This window comes from Oncorhynchus tshawytscha, linkage group LG11 (genome assembly GCF_018296145.1).
Source record: "Oncorhynchus tshawytscha isolate Ot180627B linkage group LG11, Otsh_v2.0, whole genome shotgun sequence".
In the NCBI taxonomy this organism is placed as follows: domain Eukaryota; kingdom Metazoa; phylum Chordata; class Actinopteri; order Salmoniformes; family Salmonidae; genus Oncorhynchus; species Oncorhynchus tshawytscha.
In genome coordinates, this window is record NC_056439.1 from 39,879,793 (window position 1) to 39,901,024 (window position 21,232).

Genomic DNA, 21,232 nt, shown 5'->3' on the forward strand with positions numbered 1-21,232 from the left:
AAAAAGAGAGAGAGGGTATGGGGGTGTGTGCAGATGTCAGTGTGTGTGTGCGTGCGTGCGTGCGTGCGTGCGCGTGCGTGTGTGTGCGTGTGTGTGTGTGTGCGTCCCAGCAATAGAAAAAGTATTAGTGTCTGTTTTGACATGCTGAGAACATTTGGATGACAAAGTGTCTTTACTGCATTGGGATTCATTGCACTGCACTGTGAGCTGCTGAGAGCGTTGATGTAATCATTAACACATGTTTTTCAATCATCAGTAACGCCTGTTTTCACAAATGCTCCAAGGGACGTGACTGTGGAGTCTGGCACGGACGTCCAGATTCCCTGCAGAGCTCAGGGACAGCCCGAGCCTGTCCTCACCTGGAACAAGGTTAGACACCTGTCACCTGGTCACCAACTACTGGTTTCCGTTGTCACAGCCTCCATGGCAACAAGGCTAGTATAGCCAGGCTCTCGCTGAGGACAGGGGTTGGGGAAAGGAGGGATGGAGAAAGGAGGGATGGAGAAAGGAGGGATGGAGAAAGGAGGGATGGAGAAAGGAGGGATGGGGAAAGGGGGATGGGAAAAGGAAGGATGGGGAAAGGAAGGATGGAGAAAGGAGGGATGGGGAAAGGAGGGATGGGAAAAGGAGGGATGGGGAAAGGAGGGATGGGGAAAGAAAGTCCAGGCCTGTTCAGATCAGGTGATGGCTGTTAGTAGGCCTATATATATGAAACAAGTTGTTTTGTACAGCCTCGTATATCATGTAACCCAAGCTGATTTTATAGTCTCCATATAACCCAACCTGGTCAGGCACTTTTTACATTTTGGTAATTTAGCTTACAGTTAGTGAATTAATCTTAAAATAGCTAGGTGGGACAACCACATATCACAGTCATAGTAAGTACATTTTTCCTCAGTAAAGTAGCTATCAGCATCTTGCCAGGTCGCAATTGTAAATGAGAACTTGTTCTCAACTTACCTACCTGGTTAAATAAAGGTGAAATAAATAAATAAAAAAGTGTTAGTGTTAGTTCACGAAAGGTATTATATATACTATATTACCAAAAGTATGTGGACACCTGCTCGTCTAACATCTTATTCCAAAATCATGGGCATTAATATGGAGTTGGTCCCCCCTTTGCTGCTATAACAGCCTCCACTCTTCTGGGAAGGCTTTCCGCTAGATGTTGGAACATTGCTGCGGGGACTTGCTTCCATTCAGCCACAAGAACATTTGTGATGTTGGGCACTGATGCTGGGCGATTAGGTATGGCTTGCAGTCTGCGTTCCTATTCATCCAAAATCTGTTCAATGGGGTTGAGGTCAGGGTTATTGTCATGCTGAAACAGGAAAGCGTCTTCCCCAAACTGCTGCCACAAAGTTGGAAAAAAGAGTCGTCTAGAATGTCATTAGTGTCTGTAGCTTTAAGACTTCCCTTCACTGGAACTAAGGTGCCTAGCCCAAACCATGAGAAACAGCCCCAGACCATTATACCTCATCCACCAAACTTTACAGTTGGCACTATGCATTGGGGCATGTAGCGTTCTCCTGGCATCCTCCAAACCTAGATTAGTCCATCGGACTGCCAGATAGTGAAGCGAGATTCATCACTCCAGGGAACGTGTTTCCACTGCTCCAGAGTCCAATGGCGGTGAGCTTTACACCACTCCAGCTGACAATTAGCATTGTGCATGGTGATCTTAGGCTTGTGTGCGGCTGCTTGGCCATGGAAACCCATTTCATGAAGCTCCCGACGAACAGTTCTTGTGCTGACTTTGCTTCCAGAGGCAGTTTGGAACTAGTGAGTGTTGTAACCGAGGACAGACGATTTTTATGCTCTACGCGCTTCAGCACGCGGCGGTCCCGTTCTGTGAGCTTGTGTGGCCTACCACTTCACTGCTGAGTTGTTATTGCCCCTAGACGTTTCCACTTCACAATTACAGCACATACAGTTAACCGGGGCAGCTCTAGCAAGGCAGAAATTTTACGAACTGACTTGTTGCAAAGGTGGCATCCTATGACGGTGCCACATTGAAAGTCACTGAGCTCTTCAGTACGGCCATTCTACTGCCAATGTTTGTCTATGTAGATTGCATGGCTGTGTGCTCGATTTATACACCTGTCAACAATGGGTGTGGCTGAAATAACCAAATCCACTCATTTGAAGGGGTGTCCACATATTTTTTTATATATAGTGTATATAGATGAATATGTGCTGTGGGATTATTTAAGATACTATTTGAAGAAGTAGGGTTTCAGATGTTTTCAGAAGATGGGCAGGGATTCTGCTGTCCTAGCTTCAGGGGGTAGCTGGTTCCTCCATTGTGGTGCCAGGACAACTTGGACTGGGCTGAGTGGGAGCTTCCCTCCCATAGGGGTTGGAGTTCCAAGAGACCAGAGGTGGCAGAATGGAGTGCTCGGGTTGGGATGTAGGGTTTAAGCAGGCCTGTCAGACCCTATGGCTTTGACTGTGTAACTGAAGGCAGTGCCCCACTCATTACCCCACACTAGTCCACACCTCCTGACCTTTCAACCCTTGTCTCCCCCGGCAACTCTGCAGGACGGTGTCCAGGTGACGGAAAGTGGGAAGTTCCACATCGCCCCTGAGGGCTTCCTGGAGGTTAAGGACGTGGGTCTAGCCGACGGTGGACGCTACGAGTGTGTCGCCCGCAACCCTATTGGCTACCAGTCCGCTAGCATGGTGCTCACCGTCCTAGGTAAGACACAGCTAGAGTATGCTAATCTAGTCTAACCCTAATTGTGGAGACATTGCAAGCTTTTGTTCCAGCCCTGCTCTAACACACCTGAATCAAATGTGTTTTTGCTGGGATAGAACCAAAGCCTGCACACACCCCACTCCTCACCGGACCAAGGCTTTGTGACCGCTGTAATACAGCTATTGTAACACCATAATTTGGGCCTACTCCTCAGCTCTAGCCCCAGTGTTGCTTATTTTCCTTGGCCTGCCTGCACGCTGTCTCGTAGCCGATGCTAGCTAGCGTGCCGTCAGCGAACTGTGACCATGTTGGGTTGTTGTTGGACGGGTCTGCAGCCTACACATCAGACACTCAATTTTTTACATGGCACACTGTAGAACTTCACTACGCAGTCTGCCAGAAATGTGTTCTGTTCCTTCCAATCTGCGTTCTGTTTCCTCCAACAAAATAAATTGTACAATCACCAGGAATTCATCAAAAAATTTGTTTAATTTAAGAAATCTGTTCCCAAGTATTCTCATGAATACAAAAATAGACATGATCGTGTCTCAATGTAGTCATGAATCTAGTTGCCTACCCCTGATCTAGGTTATAATGCTACCTCATGCTGTCTTGAACATGGCACAACAGATGACATATGCAGTTGAAACATCTGATTTCAGTTTATGGCAAATTATTCTATTGTTTTATTATCAGTGTTAGTTGATTTTACGACTGCCTTTGAAAGCAGTGCCTATCTGTTTGCAGTGCCTCCAGTAAGTAGACAAGGGGACACCTTTGTAACGTCGTCTATTGAAGAGGCCATCCGCAACGTGGACAGTGCCATCGAATCCACCAGGAGGCATCTGTTCGATGGGTAAGTCAAATGCCCTTTTAGTCAGCGGGTTGGAATCAGGCTTATGAATCTAAGCTTTGTTGCATTATCATTTCTGAACTCTTATCTTGAGTAATGTTTTGTGTGTAAGCTCTTTGAACTGATGATGTGGTTAACAGGAGCATGTTTCTATATGCACGTGCACACACACACACACACACACACACACACACACACACACACACACACACACACACACACACACACACACACACACACACACACACACACACACACACACACACACACACACACACACACACACACAGCCAGCCAGCCAGCCAGCCAGGGATTTCTAGCTCTGTTCTAATGACATGCCCAGATAGTGAACCTTCCTCTGGGCCCCCAGAGCTCAGTGGCTTCACAGGCTTGTGTGTTTGTGCTCTGTAACTGGCGCATCCACTAAAGGTCTTCTCACAGCCTGAGGACTTGGATTGCAATGCTCCGTCCGATATGTCATCATCACTATATATGACTAGAATATCATACATTCTTAATTTGGATCCTCTAAATACTATATATTCTTTGTAATACTACTTATTTATTTGTAATACTACATTCTGTATTTATTTGTAATACTACATACTGAATTTCTTTGTATTACTACATTTTTATTTATTTCTTTGTAATACTACATACTGTATTTCTTTGTAATACTACATATTTCTTTATTTCTTTGTAATAATGCATACTGTATTTATTTGTAATACTACATACTGTATTTCTTTGTAATAATGCACACTGTATTTCTTGTAATTCTACATACTGTATTTCTTTGTAATAGTACACACTGTATTTCTTTGTAATAGTACATTCTGTATTTCTTTGTAATAGTACATATTGTATTTCTTTGTAATAGTACATACTGTATGCGTGCATGTGTGTTTGTGTGTGTGTGTGTCTGTGTGTGTCATGGTTTATAAATGACACTTTCAAAGCAATTCATAAATAACAGTGTAGTTGTTGGGATGGCATCAAAGGATGTGATGCCCATATAAGGAAGTGAAGTTGGTTAGGAGAATGTGCATGTTGAAGCTTTACTGCCTGCTCATGTCATTTGGGTCAGGAGGGATGTTTCATCATTCACTACTGGTAGACACATTAGAGTTGTTGTAACTGCCAAGAAAACATTAGAAATCTAAATATGATCACATTTCTCTCTCTAAGCACCCCTCTTCGGTCCCTCTCCCTACCCCCTCCCTTCCCCTCCATCTCTCTCTCTGTAGTAACCCTCGTACCCCTGGAGAGTTGCTGGCCCTATTTCGTTACCCCAGGGACCCCTACACAGTGGGGCAGGCCAGGGCGGGGGAGATCTTCGAACAAACCCTGCTCCTCATCCAGAACCACGTCAACCAGGGCCTCATGTTCGACACCAACGGCACAGGTGAGACAGCAGAAAGCCAATACTGTGGAATAAAGAGGACATATAAGGCTTTGATTGAGTTATGAGTTAGCAGACTTTCTATGTAATGTGAACGTATGGAAGTGAGGAGGACATGCCAATGCCCCAATCCACAAACATTCAATGGGTTACTTCAGTTGGATTTTTTAAACATCTCTGGCTGTAGATATATGTTTATGACATCTGTATGACATGTTCCTCTCATTCTGACCCATTTGACTGGATGCTCATAAAGGGTTTTACTACCGATACGTCATGCCTAATATGGTCTGTTGTCACGGGTGAAAGCCATCCCAGATTTGGAAAGAGCAATGTGTCCAATGACCGAAACAACAAGGGGACTGATCCCCCATATTTAGGATTTATGAGGGAGGGAGGGAGGGAGGGAGGGAGGGAGGGAGAGAGAGAGGAGGGAGAGAGGGAGGGAGGGGAGAGAGGGAGAGAGAGAGGGAGAGAGGGGAGAGAGAGAGAGAGGGAGGGAGAGAGAGGGAGGGAGAGAGGGAGAGAGAGAGGGAGAGAGGGGAGGAGAGAGAGAGAGAGAGAGAGAAAAAGGCTCAGTGTTTTCACTGGTTATGACAACAGTCAAGTGTTCATTGTTACACCGGGCCCTAACTTTTGCACGTCAGCAAAAATAATGTAGCCTGTTTGGTTTATGTCTATGTGACCTGGGACACCCTCTCCACCCACACACTGCTACCCCGAAGGTTGTGTATGGCTGGATCAATTATGTGAATTACCAGAGGGTGGAGGTGGAAGGGTGGGATTCGGGGGGAGATGGGAGGGTTGGTGATGTTTCATCAGCTAGCTGAATTCTGACGAGAAGTCTCACTTTTCCCCATTGAGTTGAGTTACACAAGGCACCTCACACATCACACAAACACACACTGAGCTGTAACACAGGAGCTGTCTAGTTTCCCAGGGAGTTAGCGCATGTCAGAGGAACACTCTTTGTCCTCAAGATGCAGGTTTACATTCCCAGGGCAAACATTAGCAGCCTACATGCTCCTCTGTTAGGTGGAACTATATTGATATAGTGGTGTAGTACACAGCCCTGTGCTTGTTTCCTCTGTATGTGGCCTTATACAGTACACCATAAAGTACACCTCCTGTCCCTCCCTTTGTCCCCAGCATTTCGCTACAATGACCTGGTGTCCCCTCACTTCCTGGATGTGATCGCCAACCTGTCAGGCTGCACGGCTCACCGCCGCTTCAACAACTGTTCTGACATCTGCTTCCACCAGAAGTACCGCAGCCACGACGGCACCTGCAACAACCTGCAGCACCCCATGTGGGGCGCCTCCCTCACCGCCTTCCAACGCCTCCTCAAGTCAGTCTACGACAACGGCTTCAACCTGCCGCATGGCGCCAGCAGCCGCCATCACAACGGCCACGCCCTGCCTCTGCCCCGCCTCGTTTCCACCACCATGATCGGCACGGAGACCATCACCCCAGATGACCACTACACCCACATGCTCATGCAGTGGGGACAGTTCCTGGACCATGATCTAGATTCCACAGTTGCCGCCCTCAGCCAGTCACGTTTCTCAGACGGCCAGCTGTGTACCAACGTGTGCACCAATGACCCTCCCTGCTTCCCCATCCAGTTCCCCCCGGGGGACCCTCGGCAGGCGCGCAGCGGGGCACGCTGCATGTTCTTTGTGCGTTCCAGTCCTGTGTGCGGCAGCGGCATGACATCACTCCTCATGAACAGCGTGTTTCCACGGGAACAGATCAACCAGCTGACATCGTACATCGACGCGTCCAACGTGTATGGCAGCTCACGCCACGAGTCAGAGGAGGTCCGCGACCTGGCCAGTCAGAGGGGACTGCTGAGGCAGGGCATCGTCCAGCGCTCTGGGAAGCCCCTGCTACCCTTCGCCACTGGGCCCCCTACAGAGTGTATGAGGGATGAGAACGAGAGCCCCATTCCCTGCTTCCTGGCTGGAGACCACAGGGCCAACGAGCAGCTAGGTCTGACAGCCATGCACACCGTGTGGTTCAGGGAACACAACCGCATAGCTACAGAGCTGCTCAGACTCAATCCACACTGGGACGGAGACACCATCTACCACGAGGCAAGGAAGATAGTTGGCGCACAGATGCAGCACATCACCTACAACCACTGGCTGCCCAAGGTAAGGACTACTCTACTATATAGATCAAGTACTCTCTCATACTCTAACCATGGTAAGGACTACTCTACTATATAGATCTAGTAATCTCTCATACTCTAACCAAGGTAAGGACTACTCTACTATATAGATCTAGTACTCTTTCATACACTAACCAAGGTAAGGACTACTCTACTATATAGATCTAGTACTCTCTCATACTCTAACCAAGGTAAGGACTACTCTACTATATAGATCTAACCAATGTTCCTGTGAAAGGTCTTCAGATTGATGAAAGGTGCTGTCTCTGTAAATGATTATTATTGGTGATGATGATGATGATGGTCACCCCCTCCCTCAGATCATGGGTGACGCGGGGAGGAAGCTGATTGGCGACTACCACGGCTACAACCCCAACATCAATGCCGGCATCCTCAACGCCTTCGCCACGGCTGCCTTCCGCTTCGGACACACCCTCATCAACCCCATCCTGTACCGGCTGGACGAGCACTTCCAGCCCATCCCCCAGGGCCACATCTCCCTGCACCGTGCCTTCTTCTCCCCCTTCCGCATCGTCAATGAGGGGGGCATCGACCCCCTACTGCGGGGCCTGTTCGGCGTGGCGGGGAAGATGCGCGTGTCGACCCAGCTGTTGAACACGGAGCTGACGGAGAGGCTGTTCTCCATGGCCCACTCCGTGGCACTGGACCTGGCCGCCATGAACATCCAGAGAGGAAGGGATCATGGGATACCGCCCTACAACGACTACCGGACCTTCTGTAACCTGACCTCGGCACAGAGCTTTGACGACCTGAGGAACGAGATCCAGAACCCCCAAGTCAGGGAGAAGCTGCAGAGGTGCAAACCAGGTTTTAGCTATCAATCATTTGCAGACACACTTGAACTGTGGCTCCATTGGGGTTGAGTTACAGTGCTGTGACTGTCTGTCTGTCTATTCCTATCTCTCCAGGCTATACGGCACTCCCCTGAACATCGACCTGTTCCCTGCTCTGATGGCTGAGGACCTGGTTCCTGGGAGCCGGCTGGGACCCACCCTCATGTGTCTGCTGGCTGCCCAGTTCAAACGCCTTAGAGATGGGGACCGGTGAGCTCACATCCCCTCAGCTACCAATTCTTGTCAAATTAATTATGCTCATCATCAACACATTTTTTTAGAAGGATGAGAGGGAGAGAGAGAGTAGGTTGTCTATATGGTGTGGGTTTACATGTAACCCTCCATCCTCTCGTCCTGGGTTGTGCTTCCAGGTTCTGGTATGAGAACCCAGGTGTATTCAACCCGGCCCAGCTGACCCAGCTGAAGCAGGCATCTCTGACAAGGGTGCTGTGTGACAACGGTGACAACATCACTCGTATCCAGCAAGACGTGTTCAGCGTGGCACAGCTGCCCCACGGATATGGCAGCTGTGACGACGTCCCCAACATTGACCTGCGCATGTGGCAGGACTGCTGCGAAGGTAGGTAACATAGAATATGAAACACACATTCATTCTGTCTTGAATTACTCCTTATTCCTTAAATAGTGCACTACTTTTTGTCACAGACATAGTGTATTGTCTTTCTATATGTCTTTGGTGAAATCAAAACAAATTTATTTATATAGCCCTTCGTACATCAGCTGATAACTCAAAGTGCTGTACAGAAACCCAGCCTAAAACCCCAAACAGCAAGCAATGCAGGTGTAGAAGCACGGTGGCTAGGAAAAAGCCGATTTTCATAGCCGATCATTAAGAGTATCTCTACCACTCCTGCAGTCTCTAGAGATTTGAAAACAGCAGGTCTGGGACAGGTAGCACGTCCGGTGAACAGGTCAGGATTCCAAAGCCGCAGGCAGAACAGTTGAAACTGGAGCAGCAGCATGGCCAGGTGGACTGGGGACAGCAAGGAGTCATTATGCCAGGTAGTCCTGAGGCATGGTCCTCGGGCTCAGGTCCTCCGAGAGAGAGAAAGAAAGAGAGAAACAGAGAATTAGAGAGAGCATACTTAAATTCACACAGGACACCGGATAAGGCAGGAGAAGTACTCCAAATATAACAAACTGACCCTAGCCCCCGACACATAAACTACTGCAGCATAAATACTGGAGGCTGAGACAGGAGGGGTCAGGAGACACTGTGGCCCCATCCAATGATATCTCCGGACAGGGCCAAACAGGAAGGATATAACCCCACCCACCCACTTTGCCAAAGCACAGCCCCCACACCACTAGAGGGATATCTTCAACCACCAACGTACCATACTGAGACAAGGCCGAGTATAGCCCACAAAGATCTCCACCATGGCACAACCCAAGGGGGGTCGCCAACCCAGACAGGAAGATCACATCAGTGACTCAACTCACTCAAGTGATGCACCCCTCCTAGGGACGGCATGAAAGAGCACCAGTAAGCCAGTGACTCAGCCCCTGTAATAGGGTTAGAGGCAGAGAATCCCAGTGGAAAGAGGGGAACCGGCCAGGCAGACACAGCAAGGGCGGATCGTTGCTCCAGAGCCTTTCCGTTCACCTTCCCACTCCTGGGCCAGACTACACTCAATCAGATGACCCACTGAAGAGATGAGTCTTCAGTAAAGACTTAAAGGTTGAGACTGAGTTTGCGTCTCTGACATGGGTAGGCAGACCGTTCCATAAAAATGGAGCTCTATAGGAGAAAGCCCTGCCTCCAGCTGTTTGCTTAGAAATTCTAGGGACAATTAGGAGGACTGCGTCTTGTGACCGTAGCGTATGTGTAGGTATGTACGGCAGGACCAAATCAGAGAGATAGGTAGGAGCAAGCCCATGTAATGCTTTGTAGGTTAGCAGTAAAACCTTAAAATCAGCTCTTGCCTTAACAGGAAGCCAGTATAGGGAGGCTAGCACTGGAGTAATATGATCAAATTTTTTGGTTCTAGTCAGGATTCTAGCAGCCGTATTTAGCACTAACTGAAGTTTATTTAGTGCTTTATCTGGGTAGCTGGAAAGTAGAGCATTGCAGTAGTCTAACCTAGTAACAAATGGATTAATTTTTTTGCATCATTTTTGGACAGATAGTTTCTGATTTTTGCAATGGTACGTAGATGGAAAAAAGCAGTCCTTGAAACAGTCTTGATATGTTCAGCAAAAGAGAGATCAGGGTCTAGAGTAACGCCGAGGTCTTCACAGTTTTATTTGAGACGACTGTACAACCATTAAGATTAATTGTCAGATTCAACAGAAGATCAACAGGCATCTCTGTTTTGTCCGAGTTTAAAAGTAGAAAGTTTTCTTTTTTTTAACCTTTATTTAACTAGGCAAGTCAGTTAAGAACAAGTTCTTATTTTCAATGACGGCCTAGGAACAGTGGGTTAACTGCCTGTTCAGGGGCAGAATGACAGATTTGTTTTGTCAGCTCAGGGGTTTGAACTTCCAACCTTCCGGTTACTAGTCCAACACTCTAACCACTAGCCTACCACTTCCTTATGTCTGAAACACAGGCTTCTAGTGAGGGCAATTCTGGGGCTTCACCATGTTTAATTAAAATGTACAGCTGTGTGTCATCCGCATAGCAGTGAAAGTTAACATTATGTTTTCGAATGACATCCCCAAGAGGTAAAATATATAGTGAAAACAATAGTGGTCCTAAAACGGAACCTTGAGGAACACCGAAATGTACAGTTGATTTGTCAGAGGACAAACCATTCACAGAGACAAACTGATATATTTCCGACAGATAAGATCTAAACTAGGCCAGAAGTTGTCCATGTAGACCAATTTGGGTTTCCAATCTCTCCAAAAGAATTTGGTGATCGATGTTATCAAAAGCAGCACTAAGGTCTAGGAGCACGGGGACAGATGCACAGCCTCGGTCTGATGCCATTAAAAGGTCACTTACCACCTTCACAAGTGCAGTCTCAGTGCTATGATGGGGTCTAAAACCAGACTGAAGCATTTCGTATACATTTTTTGTCTTCAGGAAGGCAGTGAGTGCGCAACAGCTTTTTCAAAAATGTTTGAGAGGAATGGAAGATTCGATATAGGCTGATAGTTTTTTATATTTTCTGGGTCAAGGTTTGGCTTTTTCAAGAGAGGCTTTATTACTGCCACTTTTAGTGAGTTTGGTACACATCCGGTGGAGAGAGAGCCATTTATTATGTTCAACATAGGAGGGCCAAGCACAGGAAGCAGCTCTTTCAGTCGTAGATTTCATGACTAGAAGCTCAAAAGACGAAAACTTCTTTTTTTTTTGTAAATAGAAATTTGCTATCGTAAATGTTAGCAACACCTCCTCCTTTGCGGGATGCACGGGGGATATGGTCACTAGTGTAACCAGGTGGTGAGGCCTCATTTAACACAGTAAATTCATCAGGCTTAAGCCATATTTCAGTCAGGCCAACACATCAAGATTATGATCAGTGATTAGTTAATTGACTGTAACTGCCTTTGAAGTGAGGGATCTAACATTAAGTAACCCTATTCTGAGATGTGCGGTATCACGATCTCTTTCAATAATGGCAGGAATGGAGGAGGTCTTTATCCTAGTGAGATTGCTAAGGCGAACACCGCCATGTTTAGTTCTGCCCAACCTAAGTCGAGGCACAGACACGGTCTCAATGGGGATAGCTGAGCTGACTACACTGACTGTGCTAGTGGCAGACTCCACTAAGCTGGCAGTCTGGCTGACAGCCTCCTGCCTGGCCTGCACCCTATTTCATTGTGGAGCTAGAGGAGTTAGAGCCCTGTCTATGTTGGTAGATAAGATGAGAGCACCCCTCCAGCTAAGATGGAGTCCGTCACTCCTCAGCAGGCCAGGCTTGGTCCTGTTTGTGGGTGAGTCCCAGAAAGAGGGCCAATTATTTACTAATTCTATCTTTTGGGAGGGGCAGAAAACAATTAAGTTGTGATTGAGTTGTGAGACTGTTGTAGAGCTCATCACTCCCCCTAACTGGGAGGGGGCCAGAGACAATTACTCGATGCCGACACATCTTTCTAGCTGATTTACACGCTGAAGCTATGTTGCACTTGGTGACCTCTGACTGTTTCATCCTAACATCGTTGGAGCCGACGTGGATAACAATATCTCTATACTCTCTACACTCGCCAGTTTTAGCTTTAGCCAGCACCATCTTCAGATTAGCCTTAACGTTGGTTGCCCTGCCCCCTGGTAAACAGTGTATGATCGCTGGATGATTCGTTTTAAGTCTAATACTGCGGGTAATGGAGTCGCCAATGACTATGGTTTTCAATTTGTCAGAGCTAATGGTGGGAAGCTTCGGCGTCTCAGACCCTGTAACGGGAGGAGTAGAGACAAGAGAAGGCTCGGCCTCAGACTCCGACTCGCTGCTTAATGGGGAAACCGGTTGAAAGTTTCTGTCGGCTGAATGAGCGACACCGGTTGAGCATTCCTACAGCATTTCCCCCCAGAAGCCATGAGAAAGTTGTCCGGCTGCGGGGACCGTGCGAGGGGATTTATACTAACGTTACTATCTGTACTTACTGGTGGCACAGACGCTGTTTCATCCTTTCCTACACTGAAATTACCCTTGCCTAACGATTGTGTCTGAAGCTGGGCTTGCAGCACAGCTATCCTCGCCGTCAGGTGATTGTTCTCCTGTATATGATGTGTACAGCGACTGCAATTAGAAGGCATCATGTTAATGTTACTACTCAGCTTCGGCTGTTGGAAGTCCTGACGAACCACGTCCAGATAGAGCGTCCGGAGTGAAAAAGTTGAATGAAAAAAAGTTGAGTGAGGGGAAAAACTAAAAATATAAACGGTAATTAAAAAGTAAAAACCGTAAAGTTGTCAGGTAGCAAAGTAAGGTTGGCAACAAAACGTACAGCAACACGTAAGCAAGTCTGCAAGTTGTGAAAAGTAGTGATCTGTGGGAATGGGGAGTCTCTGCGATTGGTTGTGTTGATGCTGTTTACATGTTGTGGAGTGTATCTATGGTCCAATACTCTTGAATCAACTTCCTCTTCTTCTTCATCAGAATGGAATCATTTTAGGATTTACTGCTTCAAATATATTTCTTTAAGATACCCAGACTGTTGGTACTGTTGGTACACAGGGTTATACACGGTTACGCAGGGTTAATATTTGGACGCTTATTTCTGTGGAATGTGATGTGGGAAGAAACGGGACAAGAGAGGCTCTACATTTGATTACGAGACACCTGACTAGGCTTTGGGTAATAATTGGTCAGTGCCCCACAGTGTTTGAGACTGCATTTATAAAAGCTTTGTGCATTTGTCTGACAGTGCTATCTGTATGACTGCTGTCATTTGCCTGCATGTGAAAACAACAAACCCAGATATGATAGGACAGAGATTAAATAATACAAATGTCTTCAAGCTTTGTCTCATCACAGTGAAAACGGCCATTGACTAGCTAGATTGGATCCCCAGTTGTGGCTGTATAGGTTAGGGTGTGGGTATAATTGGAATTGATTAGTTGGTCAAGAATGTACCTTTGATCAACATTACCATAATTGCCATGGTTTATTTTTCAGATTTTGGTAGTGTGTTTGTCTTGAGAGATATATGTAATCAGCTACCTGCTCTACTGTTCCCTGCTACCTTCTGACCCCAGACTCCTAGTACTACCGTCTGACCCCAGCCTTCTGGTACTACCGTCTGACCCCAGCCTCCTGGTACTACCCTCTGACCCCAGCTTCCTGGTACTACCCTCTGACCCCAGCTTCCTGGTACTAGCCTCTGACCCCAGCCTCCTGGTACTAGCCTCTGACCCAAGCCTCCTCGTGCTACCCTCTGACCCCAGACTCCTGGTACTACCCTCTGACCCCATCCTCCTGGTACTACCCTCTGACCCCAGCCTCCTGGTACTACCCTCTGACCCCAGACTCCTGGTACTACCCTCTGACCCCAGACTCCTGGTACTACCCTCTGACCCCAGACTCCTGGTACTACTGCCTGACCCCAGCCTCCTGGTACTACCCTCTGACCCCAGCCTCCTGGAACTACCCTCTGACCCCAGCCTCCTGGTACTACCCTCTGACCCCAGACTCCTGGTACTACCCTCTGACCCCAGACTCCTGGTACTACCCTCTGACCCCAGACTCCTGGTACTACTGCCTGACCCCAGCCTCCTGGTACTACCCTCTGACCCCAGCCTCCTGGAACTACCCTCTGACCCCAGCCTCCTGGTACTATTCTCTGACCCCAGCCTCCTGGTACTACCTTCTGACCCCAGCCTCCTGGTACTACCCTCTGACCCCAGCCTCCTGGTACTACCCTCTGACCCCAGCCTCCTGGTACTACCCTCTGACCCCAGACTCCTGGTTCATGACCAGGCTTTTTAAGACATTACCATGTGATTGTAAGGGTTACATATTATATTGAGAGTTAGCCCTGATGTTGTACATTCCATCCAAGGGTTCCATTGACTAACCCAGCAGTACATGACTGGGATGACAGTAGGTATGAGTATGAGGGCTTTCAGTGGGGGTTTGTCTCGCCCCATCCACTAACATATATTATTTGGTTAGCATGTCGTCACATGTGCGAGCAGCGCAACCAATTCACCAATTTATTGAATTACCTGGGACACTTCTCTTCAACCAAAGCATAGGCTAGTAGATATGCTATTGGACATTGTTGGAAAGTTGGAATTGGTATCTGGGGGTGCAGGAGAGGTTTTGGTTTTTGGAGAGCAGCTGAATTTTCCCTCCAACAAACCCCTGAGTGGATGACTCTGAGCCACTTATTCTGGGTGGCTGGGTGAGAATACAGGGCTTCTGTGAGCAGCTATTACACATATTAAGCTATTTACTCCCTACTGTGAGACACACTAGTCACAATGCACTCTTCCATTGGATCCTTTGAATGTTTTAGATGATGTCATGATGTACACTGAGTAGGCATTCAGGGACTTTTGAGTTAAAAGAGTTTGTATTCAGGTGGATACGTGGGTGAAGTGGAGAGGTCTGGGGGTGTACTCACCCTACTTTCACCCCACTCTCCCTCCACCCTCAACTGTTGCCTCATGCTTGTGACATTAATATTGGTAATTTGGTTATTCATCAAGTAAAATGAAATATAGTGAAATATAACTGAAGTATGTTTTATTCAAAATCAGCCTTGGACAACGGCCAACTAGTTTCACTAGTCATTGCTATGAGCTCAGATAATGTCTCTTGAGAACATAATGATGTTGGGATTACATTTACGACTGTGGTCTCTTATCCTTAGATGATTGTTTTCCTTTTTTCCTCTTGGCTCTGACCCTGAGTTCACTCAGCCTTCACAAATGAACATGGGAAAAGCTAATAAAAAGTGAATATCCTGTCAGTGGAGAGGGTCAGATGGGGAGAGAGTCAGAGGAGAAGATGGTCAGACGTGGAGAGGGTCAGAAGAGAAGAGGGTCAGACATGGAGAGGGTCAGAGGAGAAGAGGATCAGACGTGGAGAGGGTCAGACGTGGAGAGGGTCAGAGGAGAAGAGGGTCAGACGTGGAGAGGGTCAGAGAGGAAGAGGGTCAGACGTGGAGAGGGTCAGATGAGAAGAGGGTCAGACGTGGAGAGGGTCAGAGAAGAGGGTCAGACTTGTAGAGGGTCAGAGGAGAAGAGGGTCAGATGTGGAAAGGGTCAGAGGAGAAGAGGGTCAGAGTGGAGAGGGTCAGGAGAAGAGGGTCAGAGGTGGAGAGGGTCAGAGTAGGGGGCAGAGGTGGAGAGATTCAGACTTGGAGAGGGTCACAGGAGAAGAGGGTCAGTAGAGAAGAGGGTCAGAGGTGGAGAGGGTCAGATGTGGAGAGGGTCAGAAGAGAAGAGGGTCAGAGTAGAAGAGGTCAGAGGTGGAGAGGGTCAGAGTAGGTGGGGCAGAGGTGGAGAGATTCAGACTTGGAGAGGGTCAGACATAGAGAGGGTCAGACATATGGAGGGTCACAGGTGGAGAGGGTCAGATGTGGAGAGGGTCAGACTTGGAAAGGGTCAGAGTAGAAGAGGGTCAGACGTGGAGAGGATCAGAGGAGAAGAGGATAGAGTTATGCTCTGGTTTCTGTGTGTGTGTGTGTGTGTGTGTGTGTGTGTGTGTGTGTGTGTGTGTGTGTGTGTGTGTGTGTGTGTGTGTGTGTGTGTGACAAGACAAACTGTAGACAGTGTGTGTGCGCGTGTGTGTGTGTCTTTCTCTTCATGCATGTGAGTGAGGGAGAGTTTTGTTTTTGATAAATAAGTATTTTATAGCTGAGGTTTTTTTTTCATGTTATATGTGTTTTATAGCTTTTGTTTATCATCACCCCAACCTGAGAATCTCCCACAGTGTACGTTACAGCCCACATAATTACAGGGCCTCAATTAAAGGGCCTCTCTGTGTAACTGGTTTCTGTCAGGGGGTTTATTGCTCCTCTATTATAAGGAGGTTGTGAGCATCTTGGGGGCAAAGTAGAAGGTGTTGGCTTAGAAAAGGATTATTGACAACATGTAAATAATATTTTGTCTCCAAATGTATTGAAAACATAAATGCATTTTCACAATAAGCACTTGTTGTCTCTCAAATACATTGCTGCAATTGCTACATTTTTGCCAATTTATCATAGATGTGGTATAAGTCAAAACACCTCAAAACAAGACAAGGTATCAAAAACAAGATAGAACGAGCTGAAACAAACCACCTACGATTCCCCACATGGCAGCCTCTGGTCATCGTGGCTAGCTATCTGACCATTCAGAATCACAACACAGGGCCTTCTACCCTTGCAATGCATGTTCATCATTTTCATGACGTTGCCAGGGAAACCGTCTATATGGTGTGGGTGTGTGGGAGGCTGGCGTCTTGGTAGCCCTGCTCTTAGATAAGCTCTTTGAAGTGTGTTGAAAGGGGACCTGAAGATGAAGTGGTGTGTGTTCAGGGCAGATCCCCACCTACCACCACACTGTACTAAGGTGTGAGTGAGAGACTGTCAGCAGAGCTCCAGCAGTACTCACCAGCATCACTGGTCACGTCACAGATAAGACTGCACAGGGCATGGGCCCAGAGCTTTAATTCATTCATCTTTATGTAATCTGAGTTTCCTGATTTGCCCCATTGTTTAAGTTGTGATTTGTTGTACCCCCAGACTGCAGAACCAAGGGTCAGTTCAATGCCCTGTCCTACCACTTCAGAGGGCGCAGGTCAGTGGACCAGAGCTCTGCAGAGGAGAAGCCTGCCGCCAACAGCATACAGAGGAACAGCAGGTACCTCCGGCTACATTAAGTTCCTTGAATGTGATAACCATTCTGTGTCATAGCTAACGACTGTGGTGACTACAAGTATTATAACTCACAAAGTTATGCTATAAAACATAAGGTTGTATTTTGGGATGTGTTTTCTTATATTTCAGCCCAGGTGAAGGCACTCCTGAAAATCTTGTGAATGTCTCTCTCACCTGGCAACAAAGCATTGAACCCTCGCTGAATGACTTCCAAGACTTTGTGGTGGACATGCAGAAGACTATCACAGGTTTACGGAAGCAGGTGAGAACAGTTGTATACCACATAAGGCTAGATCTGCTGGGTTTGTTCATTAAGAAGTGTTACCCCAGTCTCATTCCGTCTGCTCATCACACATTGAAATAGCAACACCAGTCTTGTTGGATAGTGATTTGAGTGCTTCATTACATCCTTCCTCTACACTGCAAGTCCAGTCATATTCAGCTCAGGCTCTTACACTTAGAACCTATGCAGAACACTGTAGAATCCAGACACTATTAGCCGGTATTGTATGTGCCCAGATTGAACAGGATATGCTGCCTGATGGTATAGGATTTTAGCATGTAGCACACTGGAGTGGGATAAAGGAGAGCTAACTGTGCTGTAGGCTAACATGGCTTTGATTAAACTTGTAGAATGCGGGTTGAGACAAGCATGCATTGGCAGGCGAGCTGCAGAAGGGCGAGTGGGCTACTATTCCCCATCGTTTATCAGCGCAATTCTGAAGGTCAACTACAAGCTGAAAAAGTTTGAGAGTGTTTGTCTACTGTTCCCTCGTTAGATTTTAGCTCATCTTTCTCTGGCTAACATTAGTTGTTGATCTTAAGGAGGGAAAGACACCTGTTCATGGTTGTTGGATCAATAGGACTGTAAAGTTCCTAAATGTACGTGGACTCACGTGGTATTTACGTATTCGCAGAAATCCATTTCAGGTGTATTTTGTGACTTTTGGCGAATGTGTTCTATTGATCTAAAGTCACGCTGTTGCTACTGTCTGTAAACACACAGTCCAGTTCAACGTGAATGACGGCCGACCCGCGTGGCAAATGACTTATTTGCATATCAGCTCTTATTGGCTAAGGTGCACCGGTCTGTGTAGAGTTGTACATTTTTATTATGCCTTGATCACACCGAGAGCATTGTTGCGCTTTGGTACACCAGAAGTACATTCATTTCCAATGGAACTCTGCATTTGCCTTGCAGCATTGCGTTACAGAGGCAGTTGTAGTGCGTTCTGTGTGGTGCATACGTTGGGTGTATCAAACGTATGCATCAAATCGTATGCGTAGGCGGTTTGACAGAAATGATAGCAGAAGGTGAATGTTGAACTTTTGTTGCACACATATCCAGATGATGCTGCGTACCATTTTGCACAACGACGCTGTAGGTTTGATCGAGACGATACGTTTTATTTACTGCAGTGTCTATTCATTGTCCAAACACACACACTTTCCCACTATATACGTATTGCTATAGGATTTTCACAAATGCGTTACTGTATGTCATTCCCAAATATTCTATGAAAGTATGAAAATGTAAAAATGACCATATCTAAGCATCAGAAAATGGCGTCATATTTTTTCCTGGGGGTTAATATGAACAGATTTTTATAAGATTTCATGTTGCTAAAACACTGTCAGTTCCACTTTAAGTTGTAAGTGGTACAGATGATTTAAATAGACTGGGCCATGTTCCCTGCCCTTGGCCCCTCTGTGTGCTGCCTGGGTCTTTGAGGGGGGTATTTATTGTAAGTGGATGGTTAAATAAAACTGCCCCGGGTCTAGCTTGTTCGCGTGACTCGCATTACAGGAAAGAGTTTGGCTGTGGGTGTGTGTGTGTACGTGCTGGGGGGGGGGTTGCTCTGGGCTTTAGTTTTGTGTGTTGCTCTGGGCTTTAGTTAGCAGAGGGGGTGCTACCTCCTTTCCTTAGCCTCCATTAACCCCTCTTGTCTGTCTGCAGATTAAAAGACTTGAAGCTCGTCTGAGTAAGACAGACTGCACTGATGCGGAGGGTCGTGAGCGATCAGACGGAGAAAGGTGGAAGAAGGATCCCTGCTCCACATGCGAGTGCAGTGTATGTACCCCCCCCGCTCCACACACATGCTTACACTCCCCTACGTATTTATTTGCATGGTGAAGCTGTAACTTTTAATTCGGCTCTATACTCCAGCATTTTAGATTTGAGATGCAAAATGTTTCATATGAAGCGAAAGTACAGAAAGGGTTTTTTAATACAGTATCTGTTTAACCATTTAGAAATGAAATCATTTCATGTATCTAGTCCCCCCATTTGAAAGTGTGATAAGTATTTGGACAAATTCACTTATACATGTACAGTTGAAGTCTGAAGTTTACATACACTTAGGTTGGAGTCATTAAAACTAGTTTTTCAACCACTCCACAAATGTCTTGTTAACAAACTATAGTTTTGGCAAGTTGGTTAGGACATCTTCTTTGTGCATGACACAAGTCATTTTTCCAACAATTGTTTACAGACAGATTATTTCACAATTCCAGTGGGTCAGAAGTTTACAAACACTAAGTTGACTGTGCCTTTAAACAGCTTGGAAAAATTCCAGAAAAGGATGTCATGGCTTTAGAAGCTTCTGATAGGCTAATTGATATAATTTGCGTTAATTAGAGGTGTACCTGTGGATGTATTTCAAGGCCTAACTTCAAACTCAGTGCCTCTTTGCTTGACTCATGGGAAAATCATAAGAAATCAGCCAAGTCCTCAGAAACAAAATTGTAGACCTACACAAGTCTGGTTCATCCTTGGGAGCAATTTCCAAATCCTGAAGGTACCGAGTTCATCTGTACAAACAATAGTACACAAGTATAAACACGATTGGACCACGCAGCCGTCATACCACTCAGGAAGGAGACGCGTTCTGTCTCCCAGAGATGAACGTAATTTGGTGCGAAAAGTGCAAATCAATCCCAGAACAACAGCAAAGGACCTTTTGAAGATGCTGGAGGGAACAGGTACAAAAGTATCTATATCCACAGTTAAACGAGTCCTATATCGACATAACCTGAAAGGCCGCTCAGCAAGGAAGAAGCCACTGCTCCAAAACCGCCATAAAAAAGCCAGACTACGGTTTGCAACTGCACATGGGGACAAAGATCGTAGTTTTTGGAGAAATGTCCTCTGACCTGATGAAAAGATAATGACCATCGTTATGTTTGGAGGAAAAAGGGGGAGGCTTGCAAGCCGAAGAACACCAACCCAACCGTGAAGCATTGGGGTGGTAGCATCATGTTGTGGGGGTGCTTTGCTGCAGGAGGGACTGATGCACTTCACAAAATAGATGGCATCATTAGGTAGGAAAATTATGTGGATATATTGAAGCAACATCTCAAGACATCAGTTAAAGCTTGGTCGCAAATGGGTCTTCCAAATGGACAATGACCCCAAGCATACTTCCAAAGTTGTAAAACTAATTGATTGTAAGTAAACTTCTGACCCACTGGGATTGTGATGAATGAATAAAAGCTGAAATAAATAATTCTCTCTACTATTATTCTGACATTTCACATTCTTAAAATAAAGTTTTTACTAGGATTAAATGTCAGGAATTGTGAAAAACTGACTTTAAATGTATTTGGCTAAGGTGTATGTAAACTTCCGACTTCAACTGTATGTATAGGGGCGGCAGGGTAGCCTAGTGGTTAGAGCGTTGGACTAGTAACCGGAAGGTTAAGCAAGTTCAAACTCCCAAGCTGACAAGGTACAAATCTGTCGTTCTGCCCCTGAACAGGCAGTTAACCCACTGTTCCTAGGCCGTCATTGAAAATAAGAATTTGTTCTTAACTGACTTGCCTGGTTAAATAAAGGTCAAATAAAAAATAAAAAATAAAAAATAAATGTGTATTAAAGTATTCACTTCTCACATTCACACCCAGCTTATCAGACCTGTTTGCCATTAGCGGGCTCTTTCCACACCTTACCACACTGCCTGGAGGCAGGCTA

At 46.4% G+C, this 21,232-nt stretch overlaps 1 protein-coding gene across 2 annotated transcripts in view; it reads left to right on the forward strand.

Moving 5' to 3' along the window:
* The window catches only part of LOC112262195 (peroxidasin), an 80,074-nt gene that overhangs the window by 55,468 nt on the left and 3,374 nt on the right, over positions 1-21,232 (forward strand). For both annotated transcript variants that reach the window (XM_042330113.1, XM_042330114.1), the window contains 11 exons: positions 257-369; positions 2,542-2,698; positions 3,446-3,554; positions 4,799-4,956; positions 6,103-7,109; positions 7,447-7,943; positions 8,056-8,190; positions 8,352-8,560; positions 17,128-17,245; positions 17,392-17,524; positions 19,220-19,333. In XM_042330113.1, coding sequence (XP_042186047.1) covers positions 257-369; positions 2,542-2,698; positions 3,446-3,554; positions 4,799-4,956; positions 6,103-7,109; positions 7,447-7,943; positions 8,056-8,190; positions 8,352-8,560; positions 17,128-17,245; positions 17,392-17,524; positions 19,220-19,333 — 2,750 coding nt within the window. The remainder of the gene's footprint in view (positions 1-256; positions 370-2,541; positions 2,699-3,445; positions 3,555-4,798; positions 4,957-6,102; positions 7,110-7,446; positions 7,944-8,055; positions 8,191-8,351; positions 8,561-17,127; positions 17,246-17,391; positions 17,525-19,219; positions 19,334-21,232) is intronic.